Source organism: Symphalangus syndactylus, chromosome 5, assembly GCF_028878055.3.
Source record: "Symphalangus syndactylus isolate Jambi chromosome 5, NHGRI_mSymSyn1-v2.1_pri, whole genome shotgun sequence".
NCBI classification, from domain to species: domain Eukaryota; kingdom Metazoa; phylum Chordata; class Mammalia; order Primates; family Hylobatidae; genus Symphalangus; species Symphalangus syndactylus.
The window spans coordinates 152,385,728-152,407,569 of record NC_072427.2 but is presented as its reverse complement, the minus strand read 5'-3'; the positions used below and the strand labels follow the sequence as shown (position 1 = coordinate 152,407,569).

Sequence of the window (21,842 nt, the reverse complement as noted above, 5' to 3'; positions counted from 1 at the left end):
TGAGACCCTTTCTCTCAAAAAAAAAAAATTTTTTTTTTTAAATGAGCTGGGCGTGGTGGCAGCACCCTGTGCGTGCTTTACATCGCCGAGCCCTGCCCCGGCTCTCCACACCACCCCTCATTTCTCATGTTGGCCATTGCTGGCGAGAGATGCAGTCCTGTCGCGTGACAAATCCCACAGCTGTGACTGATTGTCTTGCCGGCCCCAGCCCCTGCACCCAGTGCAGCCTGTCAGGCTGGGGCTCCATGTCTTCATTAGTTCAGTCCCCAGAGCAGGAACATGGCTGGCATCCAGGCAAGGAGATAAAGAGAGCCAGGCACTGCCACCAGCAGATCCTTTACCACATGGGGACTGCCGAGGGAAACCTTGGCTCACCTTCCATCCAGCCTCAAGCCCGGCTGTGCCTCACAGTGCATGGGATCCAGCCATGCTCCAGATCTGAGTAAAGCCCTTCCCCGTCCCTCTCACACTCCCAAAACACATCCTTCCTCTATGAGGAAAATTATCTTCAAGCCGGGCAGAATCATCAGCATACCTCGTGTTCTATTTCTCCCCCTGTGATGTTTATTTTCGATCCCAGAGGCCTTGGGGTATAGATGGTGAGCTTCACTCCATGGGGCTGATGCTGTAAAACAGGACTGGGCCAATTGTCCCTACTCCAGCTGAGTCCCAGTCCTATTCCCCCAACTCCAAAAGAAGGATGGGTAGGTGTTTTGTAACCAGAACTTGAACCCTCTGCAAAGTCACTCAAAAGAGCTGAAGTGAGCCCTTAGAACGGACTGTGAAGTTCAGCCCCTTGCAACTCCAAACCCACCTCAGAGGGGTGCAAATGGAGGTAGACAGAAAGACAGTCAAGAGAGGAGGCCTTGAAACACAGTTTTTGGAGTTGATTTGCATAGGGAGAAAAATGCTGTATGAGGTTACTGTCTCCAGGAGCAAGACTAAGCCCCGAAGGCTTAACCAGGTACAGGGGATAAGAGGTTAGGAGGAGAGGGGATGGCATCTCTCTATGATCATCCCCAAAAGGGAAGGAGCAAAGCTCCCCTCTCCGTTGTGAGCTGTCAGTCTGACCCTTTTCCCCAGCATAAAACTCCTTGGGAAAGAAATGAAGGTACCCGCTGGTTGGCAGGAAGCCCAAGAAACAGCAAGTTCAATCCAATTAGAATTGGATTCAATCAAATTTAAGAACAAAATTCAATCCAAACCAGAGCATCATTAAGGCAGCAGTTGAAGAGAACTGGTTAGCTTGAGAGCCCCCACATTCTCCCAATTAAAAAGTTCCCTAGGCCCCACCCCAGCCCCAACTCCATCTCACCATAAAGACAGTGCATGCTGAAATCAGTGCTCTCCCGAGTGGCACAGGCCAAACGCAAGCACCAGGCAGTACAGGTAGTGATGGAGCTGCCCCACATGACAGTAGACTCAGGAGCAGAGCCCTTTGCCCTCTTGTGGTTTGTGGTGCTGTCCCTCCTTCCAGGGTGCCTTTCCTAGAGTGTGGCTTGAGCAAAAAATTCTCCAAGGCGCTTCCAGCAGCCTCTTGCCCTGAACTGGGCCTTCAGTGGTGAGAGAGGAAGACATCATGACTCCAAGAATTAACCAAGATGTCCTGTGCATGTACACACCACACACACAGACACACACACACACACACACAAATACACACACACACCACCAAGGGCCTCATTCCCCAAAGACTGCATATCAAAACCAAAAATACTCCCCTATATCTATTTTGCAAGAAAAGGCACAGACTTGCTTCGAGGGTTGAGAATTCGCTTTGTTGATGATTGCCTTCTCCTGCCAGCCTCCTCCTTGCTCAGAAAGTGAATTCAAAGTCAGAGGGAAAATCAGGACAGAATCATAGAAAAGAAATAGTTACTGTGTCAGAAATTTTTCAGTAGGCCATTCTTCCAGCAAATCCCACTCCAGTTTCAATTTCAACTCATTATTACTTTAAACTAAATGCATCATTTAACTTTTATATCATCTTGATTTTATGTATTTTTCTATTCTGATTGGATTTCTTTAAACCAAAAGGGCAGCCCCCAGGACATTTTCTTGTGTTTGGAATCTTCATTTGTCTCCATGTGGGAGAGAACCTTCTCTAGGTTAGAAATCCTTCCAGGAATGCTGAGTGGCAGGTTGAGCTCGTTATAAGAACAGAAATTCAGGACATTAAATCTCCTGGGTCCCAAATCAGTAGTATACTGGTAAATACTTAACAATTGGCTCTCTATGGGGAAAGCCCTGGTTTTCAGCATTTGCCAGTTACCATGGTGTAAATATTCCCACTGTGGCTGATCTCAAGCTACCAGTGAGACATCCTGAAGCCAGAGTTGGGAAGAGACATGAATGATTGGCTCTCAGGACCTGGGGCGAGTGAGTGGGCTTTGGTACACTGCCGGTCCTAACACCTTGTGTCACCTGGAGACCCTTGGGAGAATTTTAAACTACCAGTCAATACTGGGTGGGATGGAAATGCATGTTCTGGAATGGTGATGGAGGTTTTTAGTTACTGCTTGGAACGGGTTCCCAGGTCTTTGGAGAACAGTTATTAAAAAGCAAAGCGTGTGATCATGATCCAGGAAAAGAGGGAGATGGACTTCATCCATCCCCTTAAGCCTCTCCTGGCCAGTGTCAGGAATGTCCCCTTACTGACGCTTCCCATCGAGGTGAGAGTAGACAAAGCGTAGGCTGACTAGCGGAGCTGTCGGTGGAAAGTAGGGGCGTGTGGGCAGGTTTCTCCCTGCAAAGCAATTAAGACTCTTGTTTCTCCTTATCTCCATCTCTCCTTCCATCCTCGACCCTTCTCGGTGCTCCCTCCTTCTCTGTGCTCTCCTGCCCTGCCGCTTCTCTCACTCTCACCAGAGAGTTTTCCAAAGAGAGGGAGAAGGCCAAGGCCCGGGGAGATTTCCAGAAGCTGCGGGAGAAGCAGCAGCTAGAAGAGGATCTCAAAGGCTACCTGGACTGGATCACGCAGGCCGAAGACATCGATCCCGAGAACGAGGACGAGGGCATGGATGAGGAGAAGCCCCGAAACAGTGAGCAGCCGTCTTCTTCTGTGTTTGGGCTGGGTTCTGGGGGAGAGGAGACAGCATCGGGTCAGCACAGAACTTTGACTGCCACCCTTGCTTGGCAGCCCACGGTGTGCCTTCCTGGAGCAGCACTTACCTCACTGACGCCAGTCACTTGCTACACACAGACATTGGTTACATGTGGGAAATCATAGCTGTCGACCTAGAAAACCTCATGCTCCTTTTAGAATATTTCACCTTGAAAGACCGTTGAGATTTTGCTAAGGCAGAGGCTTTTTTAAAATCAGAGATCCTTCTCCTCCAGGTTCCGCCTCTTTGGGCAGGGGCACAGGCTTCCCGTTTGAAAGCACAGGCTTGTTTGAAAGGAGCAATGTCTGCCAAGCAGCTGCCTGGAAAACTTTATACCTGCACAGGATTCCTCCCCCTTTGCAGAAGATTTCCATGCACCACTGAGCTTTCTCATAGGAAAGGTAGTCAAAGGTTTTCCTTAAGGGGGTTAGATTCAAAGACCTGGGGAAGTGCTAAGTGGGAGTGTTAGGGGAAGCCCAGAGGAATTCGGCAGAATGCAATTAGGTGATGGAAATTGAGTGAGATCCCTTCCTCGGGGGTTCACATGGCCCGTTGTTTGATAGGCTGTGGCTGGGATAGAAATGAAAGTGATGGAAGACATTGACTCACAAATATGTAAAAAATGAAGGATCATGAAAATTCAAGCTCTTAGCAGATTCGCTCAGTGGTTCTCAAAGCGTGGCCGCTGACCAGCAGCATCAGCATTACCTGAAAACTTGTTAGAAATGCAAACTCTTGGGCCCCACTCCAGATCTACTGACCCAGAAACTGTGGGGATGGGGCCCAGGAATCTGTGTTTTGACAACTCCCCCAGGTGATCAAGATGCATAGTAAATCTGAGAACCTTTGGGTTAACTCTAACCACTCTCTGTATCTCATTTGGCCTTGAGCTCTGTGACTCTAACCATACTCTTTCTTTTTCTGTGTGCGATCTTTCTCTTTCACTCTACATGTTTGAATAGGTGCATTTCTGTCCTCTCAAGCAGCCTTACTTAAAAACAGTTTCCTAAACACTGAGCATCTAGAGTATTCCAGGAAGCAAACAGGTTAAAGAGCCATCCAGGGCATTTGCTGCGTGGAGTCATACTGGTAAAGACAGGGAGCTGGAAGTTCACCCTGAGCAGAGAGGATGATGAGAAGAGCTGCCAGGAGCAGAAACAGGTGCAGGAAGAAGGGACGAAGACAGCCAAAGATGTTCACAGGAGCAGAATCTCTGCTCCCTCATTTCAAAGATAGATAAATAAATCTATCAACTGCTCCCTTTCTGATAACGCTGCTCAAGGAGCAAATACGAAGTTAAAGCACACAAACAACAAGGGACTGGTTACAACATAGTTTAGTAACCTAAGGAGGCCTCTGTGCTCCACTAAGTGGTTTTGCAAGTTGGAATACAGGGCCTTTGATGGATTATAACAATGAGCCATGATGCCATTGAGGGTCTTCCTGGAAAAATGCCTGACAGCTTCTATTACACTGTTGGTGGAACTGAGTAGTAGTTGATTAGTTTGTGGCACTGAGTGGTATAGTAAATAAATAAGTTGGCCTGTGAGCCACGGAGAAGCCTACCTCTAAAATGCAGGAATGTGTATGCTGGCTCCTGGCTCCACCCTATGTCAGAGCACTGGCCCTACCTTGTGACTAATGGTGATGAGCATTTCTGTAGCATGTGTTATTGAAAACCTGCAATAGCCACTACATGCTTAGCAGCCAGTGGCTGTCCACTGAGATAACAGAACATAGCTATTCTGTTCTCTGCCTAAAACAGGAGCTTCCAAGGGAGAGTGTGCTGCTTCTCCATCTAACCCATTAAATGAATAAATTCTTAGGAGAGTTCCCAGCATGGAGTATTATTTGCTGCTGGAGCAGATCACATTGACAAGACCCATCTACCCAAATTTCTTGACAAACTTTGAGAAGAGCATAATGAGCTGCCTAACCCAATAGACAGTCTCGCTAAGATTTTCCTAAGCCTAGATAAGGATGGCCTTAGAATCTGGAGACTGGTGTCTCTCGCCTTGCCCTGCGTCCTTACGGCTGGAGGAGCCCCGGGGGTCTGTTTCTTGTCCTAAGGGGACTGGAATGGGAGCCTGGCTCCTTCATTAGTGGAAATGCTAATTAGTGGGACAGTTCCAGGGGATGAGGCAGGGGAATGAATATTTTAAAAAGCAAGGTGTAGAGAGTAAGATAGACACGTGCAATGAAGTGGAACGTGAGAGACAGGAGTGGAGCCAGGAGGAGAATCCGAAGGACTGTGTCTGTTGGGGAAGTCCAATTAAAAGTAGAATTGATGCGATGAAATGATTAAGGAATCAGAGGCCTAATTCACTTGCAAAAAAGGCAAGACAGTGGCTCCGACACCATCTTCCTGTCTTGAGAATTGCATAGATTGCCCTTTGAAATGAAGACAAGGGGAGAAATCCTGCTACGTTTGAAGCATATGTGTTTCAATTACCGTAATATCTTAGCCTTTGAAATTTCTAAAAGACTATAGTATGGTATGTTTGCCAACTCTCTTCAGCTCAAAAGCCAAGTCATCTTTTAAGAGAAAAGGCTGATCACTCTTCATCAGCAGCTGTGGTGACTCTGCTTCTCCCCTGGGCAGCCTCTGGATGCTCGTGGTGTGAGGCTGGGGAGGTGGGGCTGAGTGCAGTGCGGGAGCTGCTTGGTGACACCCAGAATACCTGAGGGGAGCCCAGGGATTCTGTTTTCTTAGGGAAAGCTGCAAAAGCCACCAAGGAAGTAGAAAAGATGGGCTGGAAGGACAACAGGAATAAAGCATGCAGTTGGGAGGCATTTCTCTAAATATTAGTGTAAGTGAAGTGGTCAGTAAGTTATATACAAAAATATGTTCCAGTTCATTCATTCATTAGTCCACCTATTCGCAAATGAAAGGTCTGCTCTCTGCCAGACATTGTTGTAGACACTGGTGATAGAGCAGTGAACAAGGGAGTCAGAAATCCCTGCCCTCATGGAACTTAGATTCTAGTAGAGAGACGGATGGTAAATTAAATAGCATGCCAGAGAGGGGTGAAGCAGTGAAGGGGGAAGAGTGTTGAGAGGTTGTGATTTTAAGGGGACAGCCAAGGAATGTCTCACGAAGAAGGCAGCATTGGAATAAAGACTTGGAGACTGGAAGGAAAGGCACCATGCAGATAGTTGGGAAAACAGCCTTCTAGGGGCTAGCGAGAAGGGGCGGATGAGAAGGGGCCACGCTGATGAATCCGGAGCTGAGGAGGCTTGTGCAGCTGGAGAGGAGGGAGTAAGGGGGTGAATGGCGTAAGGTGAGGCTGTGGGACCCAAGGAGTAGGGTATATAAACTGTTGTGAGAAGTTGGCTCTTACTGGGAGTGAACCAAAGAGCCTCTGGGTATTTAATTGTTATTTAATTGAGCAGAGAAGCAACACGATCTGACAGACATTTATCAGGGTCCGTCTGCCTGCCATGTGCAGAATGGAGTGAAGGTGGCCCAGGGAGAGGCAGGGGTCCCGTCAGGTGCCTGCTGCCTCAGGAGATGCTGGGCCTGGTCTTGACACCCATGGAAGTGATAAGGTCAGACTGCAGGATGATGTCATTTGCAGACGCATCAGGTATGGGATGTGAGAGAGAGAGGGAGGGCATTTTCCAAGGCAGTTGTCCTAAACGATGCCAAGAGGGGAATTGTCATTTATGGATATGGGGAAGTCTGTGAGAGGAACGGGTGTCAGGGCAGGAGGATCAGGAAAGCCATCTGAGACCTTTAAGTTTGAAGTGCCTATTAAACCTCCAAGTGGAGATGTGGAGTATATAATAAGGAATGAACCTCTCCAGGAGAGAGATCTGTGGCTGAACTGTCATTTGGGAAGTCAACAACATATAGAAGATACTTAACCCCTGGATCTCTGGATAAGATCACTGGGGTGTGAGTGTAGACAGAAGTGAGATGTGGTCCAAGAACTGAGTCCTAGCCCTACTGATGTTTGGAGATTGGGATAAAGGGAAAGAACCAGCAAACAGGACTCCTAAAGGCATGGCCAGAGAGAGAGGAGGGAATGGAAAGGAAGGGGTGTGAGTGTTGCTGCTGTGACTGGAAACTGACCACTGGGCTTAGCAATGTGGGGCTCACTTGCTGGTGCCTTAACACAGGCTGTTGGATGAAATGCTGGGGAGAAAGCTTCCTGGCAAATCAGCCTTACCCTGTGCATCTCTCGAGTCTGCATGCCTCCTGCAATGGCATGGAGCGTTGCTCTGCAGGCTTCTTGCTTCTTTGGCATGGCCCAGCTTCCAGCCATCTGAAGAGTCTGGCCATCGGGAAACCAGAAAGAGGAGAGGAGGAGACTCACACAGACTGTAGCATGCCCATGGCCTCAAGACAGTCAGTGTCTGAAGCTTAGCCCATCATGATATTCCCTTCTACAGCAATGCCAATACTAGCCACTGCCTCTGCAACGGGTTACAGACAGTCTTGGAAAAAGAGGACATAATACTCAAGAGCCATTTCAGAGCCAAAAAGGCAAAAAAGAGGCAAGAAAGGGGCATGTTTATGTACTGTTGCCCTGGATGCGGCTTCCTAAGTGGGGCAGCCAAGAGCCAAGCCCCTTTTCTCTCTGGGTAAAGACTAGGATAATGTTGAGGTCTCCCCACTCTAGTGACTGCTTCTCCCCCTCTCTCTGAGCAGCAGTGAGAAGCCGCTGTGAAGGGACCCATTGCAGAACCATCATTAGCGTGGGGTTCTTGTCATCAGCAGAGATGCACTGCTCCAAGAGACAGGGCTCATCTTCCAGCTCCGACGTTAAATCTAATAGAAGGTCAGACACTAGAGGGAGAAGCTATAAAGAAAAAGAGACAGATTTTCTTCTTTTTCCTCCTCAAGATGAAAAAACACATTTATTAAATATCCATCCTTACAGGAATCTCTCTCTCATGTCATTAAGACAACTTAAATGCAGCCCTGGCTCTCTAAAGCTTGCAGTCCAAGACAGACATTGATGTGGATGAGCATGTAGAAAGACAGACAGACGGGGGAACCAAAATATTGAATTTCCATGCAGATAGGCAGGATTAAATATTTACCCCATGGTATTGAGTTATGTGACTCGGGAGCCACTTTTGCGGTCATCACCAGCTAGCAGAGCCACGTGCCTGCTGCCTGCCCCACAGCGTCTAGGATCGCATATTACCGAGACAGGAAATTGGAAGGCTTGTAAGAGCTGCAGGTTGCCCACGAAAGGGCCCCATGTGGCTTGAGAGCAGTAACCTGAATATCACTGATTTACATTATTTTATATGTGTCACGGGCATGTATATAGTTATTTGATCTTTAAAAAAAAATCAGTACGATCAGTTTATCCTGGACCTCTCGATACCTACAACACAAGCCCATGTCATGGCACATACGAGTCATACAAACACACATGAAGCATCTGGCTCAGATTACATGAGAAGACATGCTAATATTTGTTTTTGTCCTTGATTCTGTTCATACCTTGCAGTATTAAGTGATCATGCTGCCAGGCCATGAAGTGAGAGCAGATCCTTAAGGCAGAGCCTGGAAGTAGCTCCTGGGCCTTCACGTTAACTCTTAGCTGGTCCTAATCAGAGCCCTGGAAACTTTAGTGCTGGAAAGTTGCCGGAGAGATCAGGTGAGGAAACTGGAGCCCCAGATGGGAAACAGCCACCTGCCTAAATGTTACTGAAGTTAGCACTCAAACCAGGGCTCCAGATTCCCCAAGCAGGACCCTGCCCAGCAGACCACAGTGCTCCTTACAGAAGCCTTCTTGGACACCCAGGCAGCAGCATTCCCTAACTGTCCCTCTGTCCCCCTAGCTCTTAGGGCACGTCCCGACTTATCTTGTGGAATTACATCCACCTCTTTACACTTGCTCACTGGGCTACACTGAGAGGTCCTTCACGGGGCTGCCTTTAATTCACCCTTTTGTCCCCATGACCTGACATAGGCCAGAGCATGGGAACGTCATGGCACATATGAGTCACACGAACACATGCAAGCGCGAGTGCATGCCATATGCAAGTTTTGGCAAAGCACCTTCTGCCATGCTCTAAGCTGTTGGAACAGGTGAGCTCACACTGCCGCTGGACTGAGTTGGCTCATTGTTCTGTCTGCTCAGAATTGACTTCCTTGTGGCATCGCCGATGACATCCTTTCAAAGTCATTTCCTTTCATGAAGACAGTTGCTTTCCAACAGCCCTCAGTCACTCTCAACTCTTGGAAGGCACCATTTGGAAACAGGCAGATAAGCACAGAGTCCCCCATACGTGTCGACAGTGGCGATGACAGGGAAATTGAAGTGCTGTGGGAAAGCACTGGGAGTTCTTAAGCAACGAGACTGTGCTATTGCCTGAAGACCGTGGTGGCTAGTGGGGCTGTGTACTGGGGCTCTGCAGTGAAACCACTGATGGATATTTCTGGTTCTGGTAGTCATGAATACCCATGGGCAAGGTCCTGTGGACTTGATGTTGTGAGAGGCGTCTCACCCAATGCGGGGCGTGGGGGCCATGTTGTAGTAAGGATCCAGAAGGGGTCTGTTCATTGGTAGCACATTACTTTTGGAGCACAGCCTGGCTGCTGGGCTATCTGGCCCCGTAAGTGTACAGATGCCGTTTTCCTGGCCAAGGGAGCAGTGGAAGAGCTATGGAAGGGCTGTGTTGTGTATACAGTGCGAAGTAGGCATGTCAACCTGTTTCAGTGAGCTGTCGGACACTTCCCAAAGCAAAACCACCAGCTTTGGGCAAGGCTTGCTAACTTAAGCTGTTGGGAAGCCATGACAATCTTCTCATTGACCAATGGCCATATGCTTCAGAGGAGTGGGAAGGTGACAGCCACATGGCATTTTGACAGGAGACATTCATAGCTTCCTGGGCCTGGCATTAGATCAGCATAAAGGTGCCTGGCAGCTCTGCCAAGCCATCAGCTAATAAAGGCTCTACTCCCCTTGGGGAGATGCCTACTTGACTTTAGGGGAGTATCCAGGCCAAAACGATAACCTTGATAAGCCAACAAACTCCAGAATCCAGATGGCTAGGTTTACGGTGGAGAATATTGTCAGTACCAGCTGAGAAAGGCACCAGAAGAAGGATTCCCACACCCTTTTTAGATACCTGCCTTTGTGTTGGTCTGCCTTTCACTGTGTAACAGCTATGGTAGGAACGGAGGCTGTGTGGAGGGGCCGATGAGCAGCAGGGGCTGGGTCAAGTGCTGTGGAGGCCACACTGTGGTTTTGGAGGGACAGGAGTTACCAGGAAGTCACCGGGACCTCTCCTGCAGTTTAAAGTGGATGTGGATAGAGAGCAGCTGTGTTCCTGGGATCACTGGCCAGCCAGCCACCCTGCAGGGGCAGAGCAAACAGGCTGTTAGCTCTTGAACTGCCAGGCACACTGGGGGTCCTTGGCAGGGTGTGGAGCATGAAGGCCCTCTTCCTCTCCAGGGCCTGGAGGACAGCATCCTCTGCCTGCCCGCCAGGGTCCCAGCCCACTTCTCTCTCCAGAGGCTTCATCATCTTTCCAGTTCCCCAGGCTACAAAGCCTCCTTCCTCCTTCCTCTCCTGTGCTTTCCACAGTTATCAGTGCCTGCGTTCAGTTGGTCAAGTCGTATGGGCTGTCCTCTTCGCTTCTTCGCTTGGACCTCTCACTCCTTCCCTCCTCTCCCCTCACCTCTCTCCGCCTGGACTCGTAGCCACCTTGCTGCCCTGCCTTCCAGCCCCATTCCCATGCAACCTGTGTAATGCAGCCAAGTTCGTATTTCTGCAGCCGAATGTGTCATTCCCTTGTTCAAAAGCTTTGAATGTCTCTCCATGGCTACAGAATAAAGCCTGAATATCTCTCAGTATTTCAGGCATCTCCGACCTGTCCCAGCCAATAACTTGAACCTTGTCACTCCCTACTGCCGCACCACAAAGCCAGACTGCATCTTGTTTTCCAGAAATGCCTGCTGCTGTCCTGTTTCTGCATCTTTACCCATCTTCCATCCCTCTGCCTATAGCACCCGTTTCCTCCCCGGCTCCTCCAGAGCCCCCATCTCAGGACAGGCACTATCAGCACTCAACCCTCACCTACCCACCAGTGGGGGGGGGGGGGGGGTGGCCCAGCCCTCTTGTTATATAGAAAGCTCTCGGGAGGCAGGAGCATGCATTGGTAACTTCTTATTCACTCTCCCACTCAGTATGCAGGGCAATGATTTCTATTTCACAGACTTCCCCCAAAAACACAAAATGAATTGAACTGAATTCTCTTCAGATCAGAGAATTAAGGTCTGATAGCCCTACATTCATACCTAGTTGGCCAAATACCATTTTTCCAGTCTTAGCCATGCTCGTGGTAGCCCCCAGTGTGTTGTGGTTGACCGAATGGGCAGAAATGATTTGGCATTAAGAAAGTGGGCCGAGAGGAACGTTTGGAAGGAGTTAGAATTATATAGTCCCAGGAGAAGAGAAAGCCAGGAGTCGACAGAACAGGGACAAAGCTGCCTCATGCCCACATACTCCCCGTAGGAGGGGTCGTTGTTTCACTGGTATGGAGTCAACTTTCAGATTCGGAGTTTGGATCATGGACACATTTCGGCCCTCTGGGGCTCTTCTGGGCTGGGGGGCAGAGGAGGGACAGGGGCAGAGGCATGAGAGAGGACGTCTTTTTCTTGCATGGAAGGTGAAGAAGTCCTGGATGGTCTCCTTTCATCTTGCCCAAGATCATCTCACATGGGTACTGTTTGCCCCATTTTGCAGATGGGAAAAGTGAGGCTCGGAAAAGTTAACATATTCGCATTGTTCAGCTTGTAAGTTGCACAGTTATGTGGGCGTTGCTCCCAGTTCTGCTCCCTCCATGCCATACTGGTCTCTACCACAAGCCCCCTCACGAATGCCCTTCTCTTCCAACCAGGGGGAACCAGAAGCGGGCCCTCCAGTCCCCCAGCCACAGTAGCCTGTGAATTTTCCTTCGTTGTGGCATTTATCGCTTCAGCCTAATATGCAAAGCAGGTGGAAGGGGAAAGGAGAAAAAGAGCGGAGATGGGGCGGGAGGGCGGGGCGGTGGTGCTGGTAGTAGGGCATGGGTTTGATTTTTTTAAGTTGAACTTTATGATTCTGAGAACTATATTTGAAGTGTAGAAAGAAGTTATGGCATTATCTTGCTCACGGAAAGAAAAAGCGAACTGAGGTCAAGCGCCTTCCCTTTGGAATGGTTTAAGAGGCAGTTTTGTTTGGAAGGAGATGTATCAATTCCGTGACCTATCCGTTTTCCTTCAGTTCAGGGTTCCTTTGGACTGGCTTAGAGGAGGGTGTTGATCAGCCAGAATGCTCTGGGAATGGGAGTTCTAGCTTACCACTCTCCTGCCTTGGCAAGTACAGTGTGAGGAATGTCACAGAACCGTCTCTGATGATTCTGGGCTGTGCGGTGCCACAGCGTCATCACTTCCAAGTCTCTGATCCCAGGAACCTCAGCACTACGGGGCCGCGGGAGAATCACTGACACATGGTGTCTTTGGAGAAGTCCTGTCACCTACCTAAAGCCACGGGTAGCTTTAAGAATGGACCTGCCTGTGTCCACTTGGCCTTGCCCAGAGTAGGCACCCAGTAAAGAGCTGATTTGATTTTAATTTGGTGCTTTGCAAATCGATCTATACACCTGGAAGTTAAAGTAGCTCGGCAGAGGGATGGAAGGGGAGATGAATCATCCTAAATTTCCCTTTGATCCATCCATTTCCTCCAATAACCAGTGCTCAGCCCCGAAACAGAGCTGCCTACACTACAGTTACCCTTGGCTCCCCCACCCACTCCACGCTTCCTTCTCCGTAAACACTGGGGTAAGAAGCTCACGCCGCAACAAGACATCTTAACTGTCAGAGGCTATCAGTGGAGGGGAGAGTGACAGCTCCAGCCTTTCTCACTGCTTGCTGATGTGGAAAATTATCATCCAGTAATGGAGGGAGATTAGCCACGTATTGTATTTCCATCATCGGGTGCATGGCCCGGGAGGATGATTTATAGAACCTGGAACCCTGAAGCTAGTGGAAAGGTCACAGAAAGTAGAATCATTGGCCTCAACACAGTAGCTAGTGTCTGAGGGAACCTCCTAGAGCCACATGCGTGCCAGACCATTCTGAGTGCTTGAAAGAGACATGGGCACATTAACACCCATTTAAGTCCCAACAGGGCACCCAAAATACTAAGATAAATAGACACCGTCTCTGTCCTACGGGGACTTACAGCCTAGTTCAGGAGACAGATGCACCAACAGACAGGTGACAGTGATGAATTGCAGTCATGAACCAGAGGCTGGAGAAACACAGAAGAGAGAGAGCAGGGTTTGGAAGAGGGTGGGAGGGACTGCCTGCCCCAAGAATGATTCATGAAGGTGCCATCTCAGTCAGGGTTGGTGGACCATTGTAATAAGCAGCCCCCAAATGAAATCTCAGTTGCTTAGTACAGTAAAGATTACTTTTCACTCCGTGGTGGAGTGTGGGCTGGGGATTGGAGGGAGGAGAGTTGAGCCACACCGGTCTTCAGGGCTCAAGGCTGCGCCCCTTTTGTGGCTTTGCCACCCCCAGGGCCTCGCGGTCTCCCCTGTCTGCTCTGCATCGGGCCAGCAGAAGAGGGAGCACGGAGGGCCTGCTGGAGGCTTCAGCAGTCAGGCCTGGGAGTGCGGGCATTGCTCCCGACACACCATCGGCTGGAACACAGCTCCTACTTCCGCCTGACTTCCAGGGGACTGGCGAACAGCAGCTAGCTAAGTGCTCGGGGGCAGAAGGACTGGGGCTGGGTGGGCACAGGACAGTGTCCCTGCTGCAGTTTGGCAGCAGGTCACACGGCCAAAAGATCGCAAACGGACCTTCTAAGCTGAGGGGGCTACATTTGCAAAGTTGTAGAAGCAAAATAATTTTTAAAAGAAGGAAAGGAAATGGAATTGCACATGTTTCATGGTGATTTGAGTTCAGGGTGCACAGGGGAGAAGCCAAAAAGAAAGATCAGGACAGAAAGACTGGGACCTGGTCCCAAAGGGCCTTGGAGTGGGACTCTGTCCTGTGGTTAAGGAGGAGCCACCAAAAAGATTTAAGCAGAGGGATGACAAGGTACCAGTTTACCATCGAAAGGTCACTGTGCAGCTGAGTGTGGACGATGGGCTGAAAGGAGAGAGAAGCTGGAGGCAGACCGGGGGGGCAGTCAGAGGCTGGTAAGGCCTGAGTGGGAGTAGACAGATGGGGAAGGGTTGGAAAGAGCCTGCATCCACTGGGATAGGGTCCTAAGGGCTGGCAGGCCCTGAACACCTGTCCTGGAGGCTCCAGGATAAACATCTTGTGCTTTTCAGCCTCGGGACTGATGGAGGAGGTTGGGCAGTGCCATGCCCCTCTGAGGGGCTCTTCCTGGGAGTCGGTTTGTCCTGCCTGCTCTGTGGTGGGATCCCTGCCATGACCCTCTGCCCCTTGGCATTCCAAGGCCTGTTTAATACCCATGACCACAAACACACCCACAAGCAGCCCCCTTACCCTAAAAGGTGCCACATGGAGAATTCCAAGCACCTCAGCCTCATTAAATCCCTGCCTGCATGATTAAATGCCTCCTGGGGAAAAAGTCGAGTAACAACCCCAAACATGGGCTTTGATGGCTCCATCCTTCAGGATTACTTCACCAAATGGAAATACTCATGCCTCTGGTGACAGCTGCAGTGTTTCCAGAAGAGATTTCTACCCTCATATAATAGGAGAGACTTTGTCCTCTTCAATAACTATAATACCTGCTGTAAGTACTGAACTATTAATCACTGTGACCACTTTGTGTTGAAGCCACACTGCTAGAGGGACAGACCTGAAGACTTGCCAGAAACAACAGAGAATCTGCTTAAGGAGTTGCCTAATAAAAAGGGTGGTCTGTTGGGGAGATAGATGGACTTCTTCAAAATAGAAGGCAATTGGCAGCGTTAGGCTGGGGTAAGGGTCAGGAGAAGAGGGGCAGCTGGGGAGAGAAGAGCTGGCTCATTTACGTCTTGTTTTCTTTCTATGTCCTGCTGCCAGGTGCTGGATTCCTTATTCAGCCATGTGGTCAGCTCCATCGCAATCCAAAAATTACGGAATTCTAAGACCCTGGGGGATTAAGGGAGCTCCAGGTCCCTGAGTCTGTTCTCATTCCCTGGGCTTAATCATGCATCCCCGAACCACACCCTACCCCATGTGGGGGCTGTTGGCCCAAAGACAAGTGTCTGTGCTGCTGTTCCAGGGCCTTGTCACATCACACTGGAGTGACCACCTCCCAGCTGACAGTGCTCCCAGATTCCATTTCTTTTAGAGATATGAGCAGGTTTCAACACTGTCTCTGGAAAAATCACAGGACATGCTCAAAGGTAGCATCATGGGAACAGGGCAAGGGCCTTCCACAACAGAACAGGAAGTTGTATTCATTTCCAAACACCTGGCTTTGAGCCTGAACTTGCACTTTACTGATAAGGCCATAAACTCTTTGATTCACCAGCAGGGCCCACACATGTGGTGCCATCCAGAGTCACCCCTCCTCAAAGGAAATGATGGGCAAGAAATGTGTTTGCACAAGAGTCTCTAAACACATCCCATGAATGAATGGTCTCCGGTGAAGGTAGACTGGAGTGATGGAGTAGCATGTTCACTTCTACATGGCAGCTGCAGAGAGCCTAATAAGAGAATGAATAAAGAAAAGAAAAGTGTAGCCATTTACTCAGTCATAAAAATACACATCCATTGCAATTTAGAATTAATATGGATTAGTTCCTCCGACTGAAGAAAAGTAACCCCAGCAAAGATCTGCAGGGCCGAGCCACTGGACAGAAGAGCTTTGATAAGAGAAATTTAAAGGTTTATCCTTTCTAAATAGATATATTTGAATTTTGATAAAAGAGAAATTTAAAGGTTTATCCTTTCTAAATATATATATTTGAATTTTGATAAAGTTATTCAGTGTTTTGTTTTATTCTACAAAAAAGTAAGGATATTAAGACATTTTAAAAGTGTCTGGGCAGAGGAGCCCTTGCTGTTCCCTAAATCATGTTCTAAAACCTTATTTGCTAAGCCTGAGGCTGGTTTTCACTAAAATGGCCCAAGTCTTACGCTAAGGACTTCAGTGAGTGCCTTGTGTGCAGGATCACAGTGTATGAAGATTAGAGGTCAAGTGAAGACAAACCGCAGGCCAGCGCTGTTAAAGAATGATTACAACTGCGTTGGGTCTTGTTTGTGTCTTTTTCTTGAAGTAATAGACTAGATCTACTCTCAGCAACTTACTGATGAATTTGAAAAGCCTTAATTATTTGCTTGACAGGCTGGCTTTAAAGGAAAAAGCCTTTGTTTACCTTCTCAATTCCAAGCTTCAAATCAGCCTGTCCAACCATTGTATCTCATGTCCATGACTCATGAGATATGATAATGATTATCTGAAAATAACCAAATGCACATCTACTAACACATGCACACACACCAAACACAGGAGCAAGAAGAAATTAAGGACTCCTTTCTTGTCAGGAATATTCAGAATTAGAGTCTCAATGTATTTACTAATATTCGCTAAGGTCAGCTGGGTCCAGCCTTGAGTAAAAAGCTTGGCATGATGCTTGCTATGCCTGGCAGAGGCAGAGAAAAAGATCCCTGCTGTCCCCACAGGGGAGAGCATCTGCTTGACATGAAAAGTAATGTCAGTGGTGGGTGCCAGCCCCTTGGACCACTTCTGCATTGACTAGGAAGCTAAGGGGTCAGTTGCTAACCATCAGGCCGGGCATCCTAGGTTTTCATCAAGAGGATCCCAAGCTTCAATAAAAACTGCAGAGTTTCTTCTTGTACCTCTTAGATGGTATAAAATCATGTCCATTAATTATAATTTCCATAATCCCTTAGTAAACTAATTCTATTAATCTATTAAGTCCTACCCCTTGATTAGATGAGTTGAGAGTACAGCAATCTGGGATGAATGACCCTCATGTTCCTCTCCCAACAGGATGCCAGAGTTTTTAGTCTGAACAATTGTCGTGTGCTATACAGGAACTAACAGGAGCCAGAGAAAATCAGGCAGCCTGACTTCACCGCTCCACTTGATAGCCAATCTGCAGTCGGCCTCTCCCAGTTCCCTTGTTTGTAAAATGAAGGGGGTTAGGTCAGTAAAAGCCCCTTCCAGCTCTGGAGTTTGTTTCTGTAGTTCTAAGCTGACACACGTTAGCTTTGGCTCCAGGAGCCTGGGCCAAACCTGATCATTTCAGCCCATCAGACCCCAGAGGAATTCAGTTGATTCTAGCTTCTTAAGTCCTCAGACACCTGGAATTGCACTTTTCCTCCTGCAGGATTGCCTACACCCTGAAAGCCAGCCCATTCTTCCAACGATCCTCTGCACACTTGTGCACACCCTGATCTCTCTGCACGGAAAGCCCAGCCCCACCATCTGCCTTCCGAACTGCCACTGTTACCAGGCCAGGCTTGCCCTACCCATCATGCCGTGTGCCAATCACTGAGACACAAGTTTTGCAGCGGAGGAAGCGTTTGTTCCCAAGGCAGCCAAGCAAGGAGATGGAAGAGTAGGTCTCAGATCCACTTCCCCAAAGATGGGGTTTTAGGGATATTTATGGGATAGAGGAGCAAGGTCCAAGGCATGGGGAAAGGTGATTGGGGGTAAGGAAAAGTGAGGCCGTCGGTGATCTGCTGAAGTGTAGTCAAGCTTCACAGCTCTTCCTGGGATTCAAGTTCACAAAATGGCATCGTTAGCGTGATCTGAGGATGGATGTTTGGGCCCTCTGATGCCAAAAGGTTGCCCAACGGACACTCAGGCAGGCCCAGTTGGAGGATTAGTGGTCTGAGCTAGCTTGAACTGGACAAGAGCTGACCCCGAGCTCTTGAAAAATGACTTAAGCAACCATTACCATGGTGACTTATACATCAGAGATGTTATCTGTAAGGAGGCTTGTAGAAGTTTAGTTACATATTCCTTAGCTACATGACTTTTAGCTGCATATGTTTTAAAATCAACTAGAAGCCAGTGAGGCAAATTAGGTTTGGTGGACCTCATTAGGTTAGCCCTTGGGTTCACCACCCCACCTTCAAAGCCCCATCAACCATCCCTTCCTTTTCTGCCTTTCCTATCCTCACCACCTCTTCTCCCCAGCAGGGTCTTACCTGCTCCTTCATGCTCCCAGAAACCCCATTCCACAGCTGCATCATAGTACTTACTGTATGTGATCTGTAGTGTCTCCCTATCTGCTGTATTCATTGCATCTTACCTGTGGCATTCATCTATCTGATACTGTCTGCTGGGTAGTACATCTTGAGTGTGGGGACTTTGGTATTACCAGAATCCCATACAGATCCTGGTGCATAGGCAATCAATGAATATTGATTGGAAAAGCGTTTGGAAATTGGGGGATAAGAGTAGGGTCTTGGCTTGGAAGTCCTTGGAATTCTGCCTCTGGGAATGGATCACTCAGGCCTGCTTTGTCACTTTGTCAGGTCTAAAACTGGCCGGGCGCAGTGGCTCACGCCTGTAATCCCAGCACTTTGGGAGGCCGAGGCGGGTGGATCACGAGGTCAGGAGATCGAGACCACGGTGAAACCCCGTCTCTACTAAAAAAATACAAAAAATTAGCCGGGCGAGGTGGCGGGCGCCTGTAGTCCCAGCTACTCCGGAGGCTGAGGCAGGAGAATGGTGTGAACCCGGGAGGTGGAGCTTGCAGTGAGCCGAGATCGCGCCACTGCACTCCAGCCTGGGCGACAGAGCGAGACTCCGTCTCAAAAAAAAAATAAAAATAAAAAAATAAAACCAGGTTGGGCCAAATCTGATCCAGCAGAGGATATGTAATTAACCAGGCACACGAATTAGTTTTTAATCTTCCATTCCTTGCCTGTCAACATTTCTTTTTCACTTCTCAAGGAGGACATGATTATCCCATGATGTTTTTCTTCATGTACTCATTTCTCCTCCTCTTTCTTCTTCAAACTTGTCCAAGGAAGTGTCAGAAATATTTCTCATTTTATCCTGGCTCAAGAAGGCCAGCTAGCCAGCTAAGAATAGCAGTCAGGAAATGGTTAAGAGAATACCAAGAATAAATTCTGAGTTGCTTCTTTACAACTAGAAAGCTGAATACATTTAAGGCTTGAAAGGTCAACTCCCTTCAAAGGGGGCAGAGGTTTGATTTCATCCATTATGTGGTCTTCAGCATAATGGTCATTTCATTCACTGGCTGCAATGGAGATTTATGAAGTAAATGTTATCACAAGCTGAGACGTAATGAGATCTCAACTGTATCTCCTGGATGTAGTGGAAAGCAACCATTTTGGTAATAAATAGAGAACAGCATCTAATTTGTAAATTCCTTTTTCCGTTGCTAAGTTTAATCAGATCAGTGAAACTGAAGGGAATTGTTGATGACCAAAAATTATTTTCCATGCCTTAATCTGGCCAGGAAACATTACTCCTAATGGAAATGGCATGTTGCTCTGGCAATGGAAGGGGATGACATTTGTCATTAGACTAACCCAATTGTTGCATATTGAAAAATATGTTTAGACCAAAATCTATTTAAAACCCAACAGAAGCTGAGGCCCCATGTTGCCCTGGTACTGGTGTTACTGGTTCATAGAAGTAAAAACTCTTTCCAGTTAAACTACAGAGATCTGTAGCAGTGGCCATCCTAAAGATTTCTTCTTGACCCCAATGAACAGCCAGAGCGAGGCCAGAAGGACCACCATGGAGCCCAAATTGTGGTCATAAGTGACCTTTTCTGAATGGCAGAGAGTGGGTTCAGAGAACAGAACACAATCTCTGGCACGGCCTTGGCTTACTTTAGGGTTAAAACAAATTCAAGGGGGCACAAAAGGGAGTTGAATGCAGCTCTCTTTTTTCCAGCTGTGCTTCAATTTTTTTTCGTGATTAATCATAAAGATCATTTCCAGGATAGGGACCATGCCATGGGTAAGTGACTGTTAACACACAATAGGAACTTCTTGGATACTGCGTGACGAGAATGACAGCAATGAGGAACATATCTGAGAAGCTGATGGCCCCAGCGGGAACATGGCTAACTGTGACATCTTTAGGGGGTGGCCTTGAGAATGCCGTATCCCTTCCAGTAAGAGTACCGCCTCCAGGCAACCTTTAGATGCAAAGCAAGGGGTCCCGAGGACATTCTTCTCTTGGCCTGCACTTGATTTTGTATTCATGTGCTTTTGTATACATGCCCAGTGTCCAGGCATCCTACACACACAGAGCTCTAATACTGAATATTAGGAATGACAGCTACTGCTTATCTAACATCTCCTTTTGCCCTTATTATCTTTGCCCTCACTTCACTCTCTGAGACTGGTATGATCTCCATTTTCAGAAGAGAAAAGCAAGCTTCAGATCATTGGCCCGAGACCAGCTGGCTAACAGGAGGTTTACCCAGGCTCGCACCCAGGCATGCCCCATCTGACTCAAAAGCCTTCCCTCTTTCTCTTTTGTCAGAGAGGCAAGCACATGGTAGCCCCCCAGAATCATGAGCCTGGTGATAGGAGAAGTGGAGTGGAAAGAAGCCCTAGAAAGGGAGTATGGAGCTGGTTCCTAGTCCCAGCTCTGATACTAAGTGGCCCTGTAACCCTGAACAACCCTTTCCTCTCTGGGCCTCAATTTCCTCATATGTAAAAGTAATACCCAAAGGATCTCTACTTGTCTATTAATCTTTCTGCATTCCCATCCCCTTGAAGCCCCCTCCAGCCCTGTCTTTCTCTTGGAGTCTCACATTCCAGAACAAGTCTGTGGCCGAGCTGAGGAGAGGATGCCCTCATTTTGCAAACAGACGCTTCTCCCATCTTGGCCAGGCAGCAGAGGTCACAAGAGAGGAAGTGTCCACAGCATAAGGACTTTGGACAGCTTCTCTGCCAGCATGCATCCGGCAGCTGACTCTTTCCTTAGGGCCCACACTCTCCTGCCCTTTTCCCAGAGCCACTACCCTGACAATGTCTGTCTACCTTGAGAGCACTGAACAGTAGAACCTCAGTGCTGGGAGGTGTCTTGAGGTTCTCTCCTTCTCTCCCGTCATCCCCACCTATGCGTGAAACTCCTCTACAACACCTTCAGTACGGAGCCTCTCCACCCTGCTTCTTACACACTCTCCGTGTAGGAACTTACCAGTCACAAAAAACCTTTCCATCTTTGTGCAAGCCCCAGTTGCTGGAAGGTTCTTCCAGCTGACACCTGCAGCTATTGAGTGACAGTAGAAAGACAGTGTCCTGGGTGCAGTGGCATCCTCCCGATGGTGTGGTGAATTATCCTGGCATGGTTAATTACTCACACTAATTGCTTTTCTGTCCCTGCACTTCCTCCTGCCTCCTACATTTCCATGAGGGGTTGTGCTTTTGAGATCATTTCCCACCTCTTCTCCCTTCGTCTTCCCAGTGACTCTATGAGGGAAGCGCTGAGCTGCTACACCATGTGCCTTCTCAACCAAGGAGCCAGCACTGAGCAGAGAGGGGCTCTTGCCTCTTGCCTCTGGCTCAGGCAGGCATCAGGGATCTCTCTGCCTCTCTCTGTCTGCCTCTCTCCCTCCCACCCCTCGACACAGCCCTTCCTTCCTCTCCGACATCTGTGCTTGGTCACTCCCATCTGCAAGGAGGCCCGCTCCCCCACAGTATTATTGAGATAATAACAGACCACTGTCTCCTTTCTGCTTTCCCCAAATCAGGCACATCCCAACTTCACCATCCAGGTAGTTGTTACTCTTGTAATGTAAGCAGCAAAAGCGATAGAGCAGTTTGAATCTGCCCATGGCCCATGCTCTGGC

At 48.5% G+C, this 21,842-nt stretch overlaps 1 protein-coding gene across 22 annotated transcripts in view; it reads left to right on the top strand.

The window, feature by feature from the left end:
* The window catches only part of LOC129483539 (voltage-dependent L-type calcium channel subunit alpha-1C), a 630,682-nt gene that overhangs the window by 450,024 nt on the left and 158,816 nt on the right, over window positions 1-21,842 (top strand). For all 22 annotated transcript variants that reach the window (XM_055281126.2, XM_055281127.2, XM_063639851.1 and 19 more), the window contains exon 9: window positions 2,869-3,041. In XM_055281126.2, the coding sequence (XP_055137101.1) occupies window positions 2,869-3,041 (173 nt within the window). The remainder of the gene's footprint in view (window positions 1-2,868; window positions 3,042-21,842) is intronic.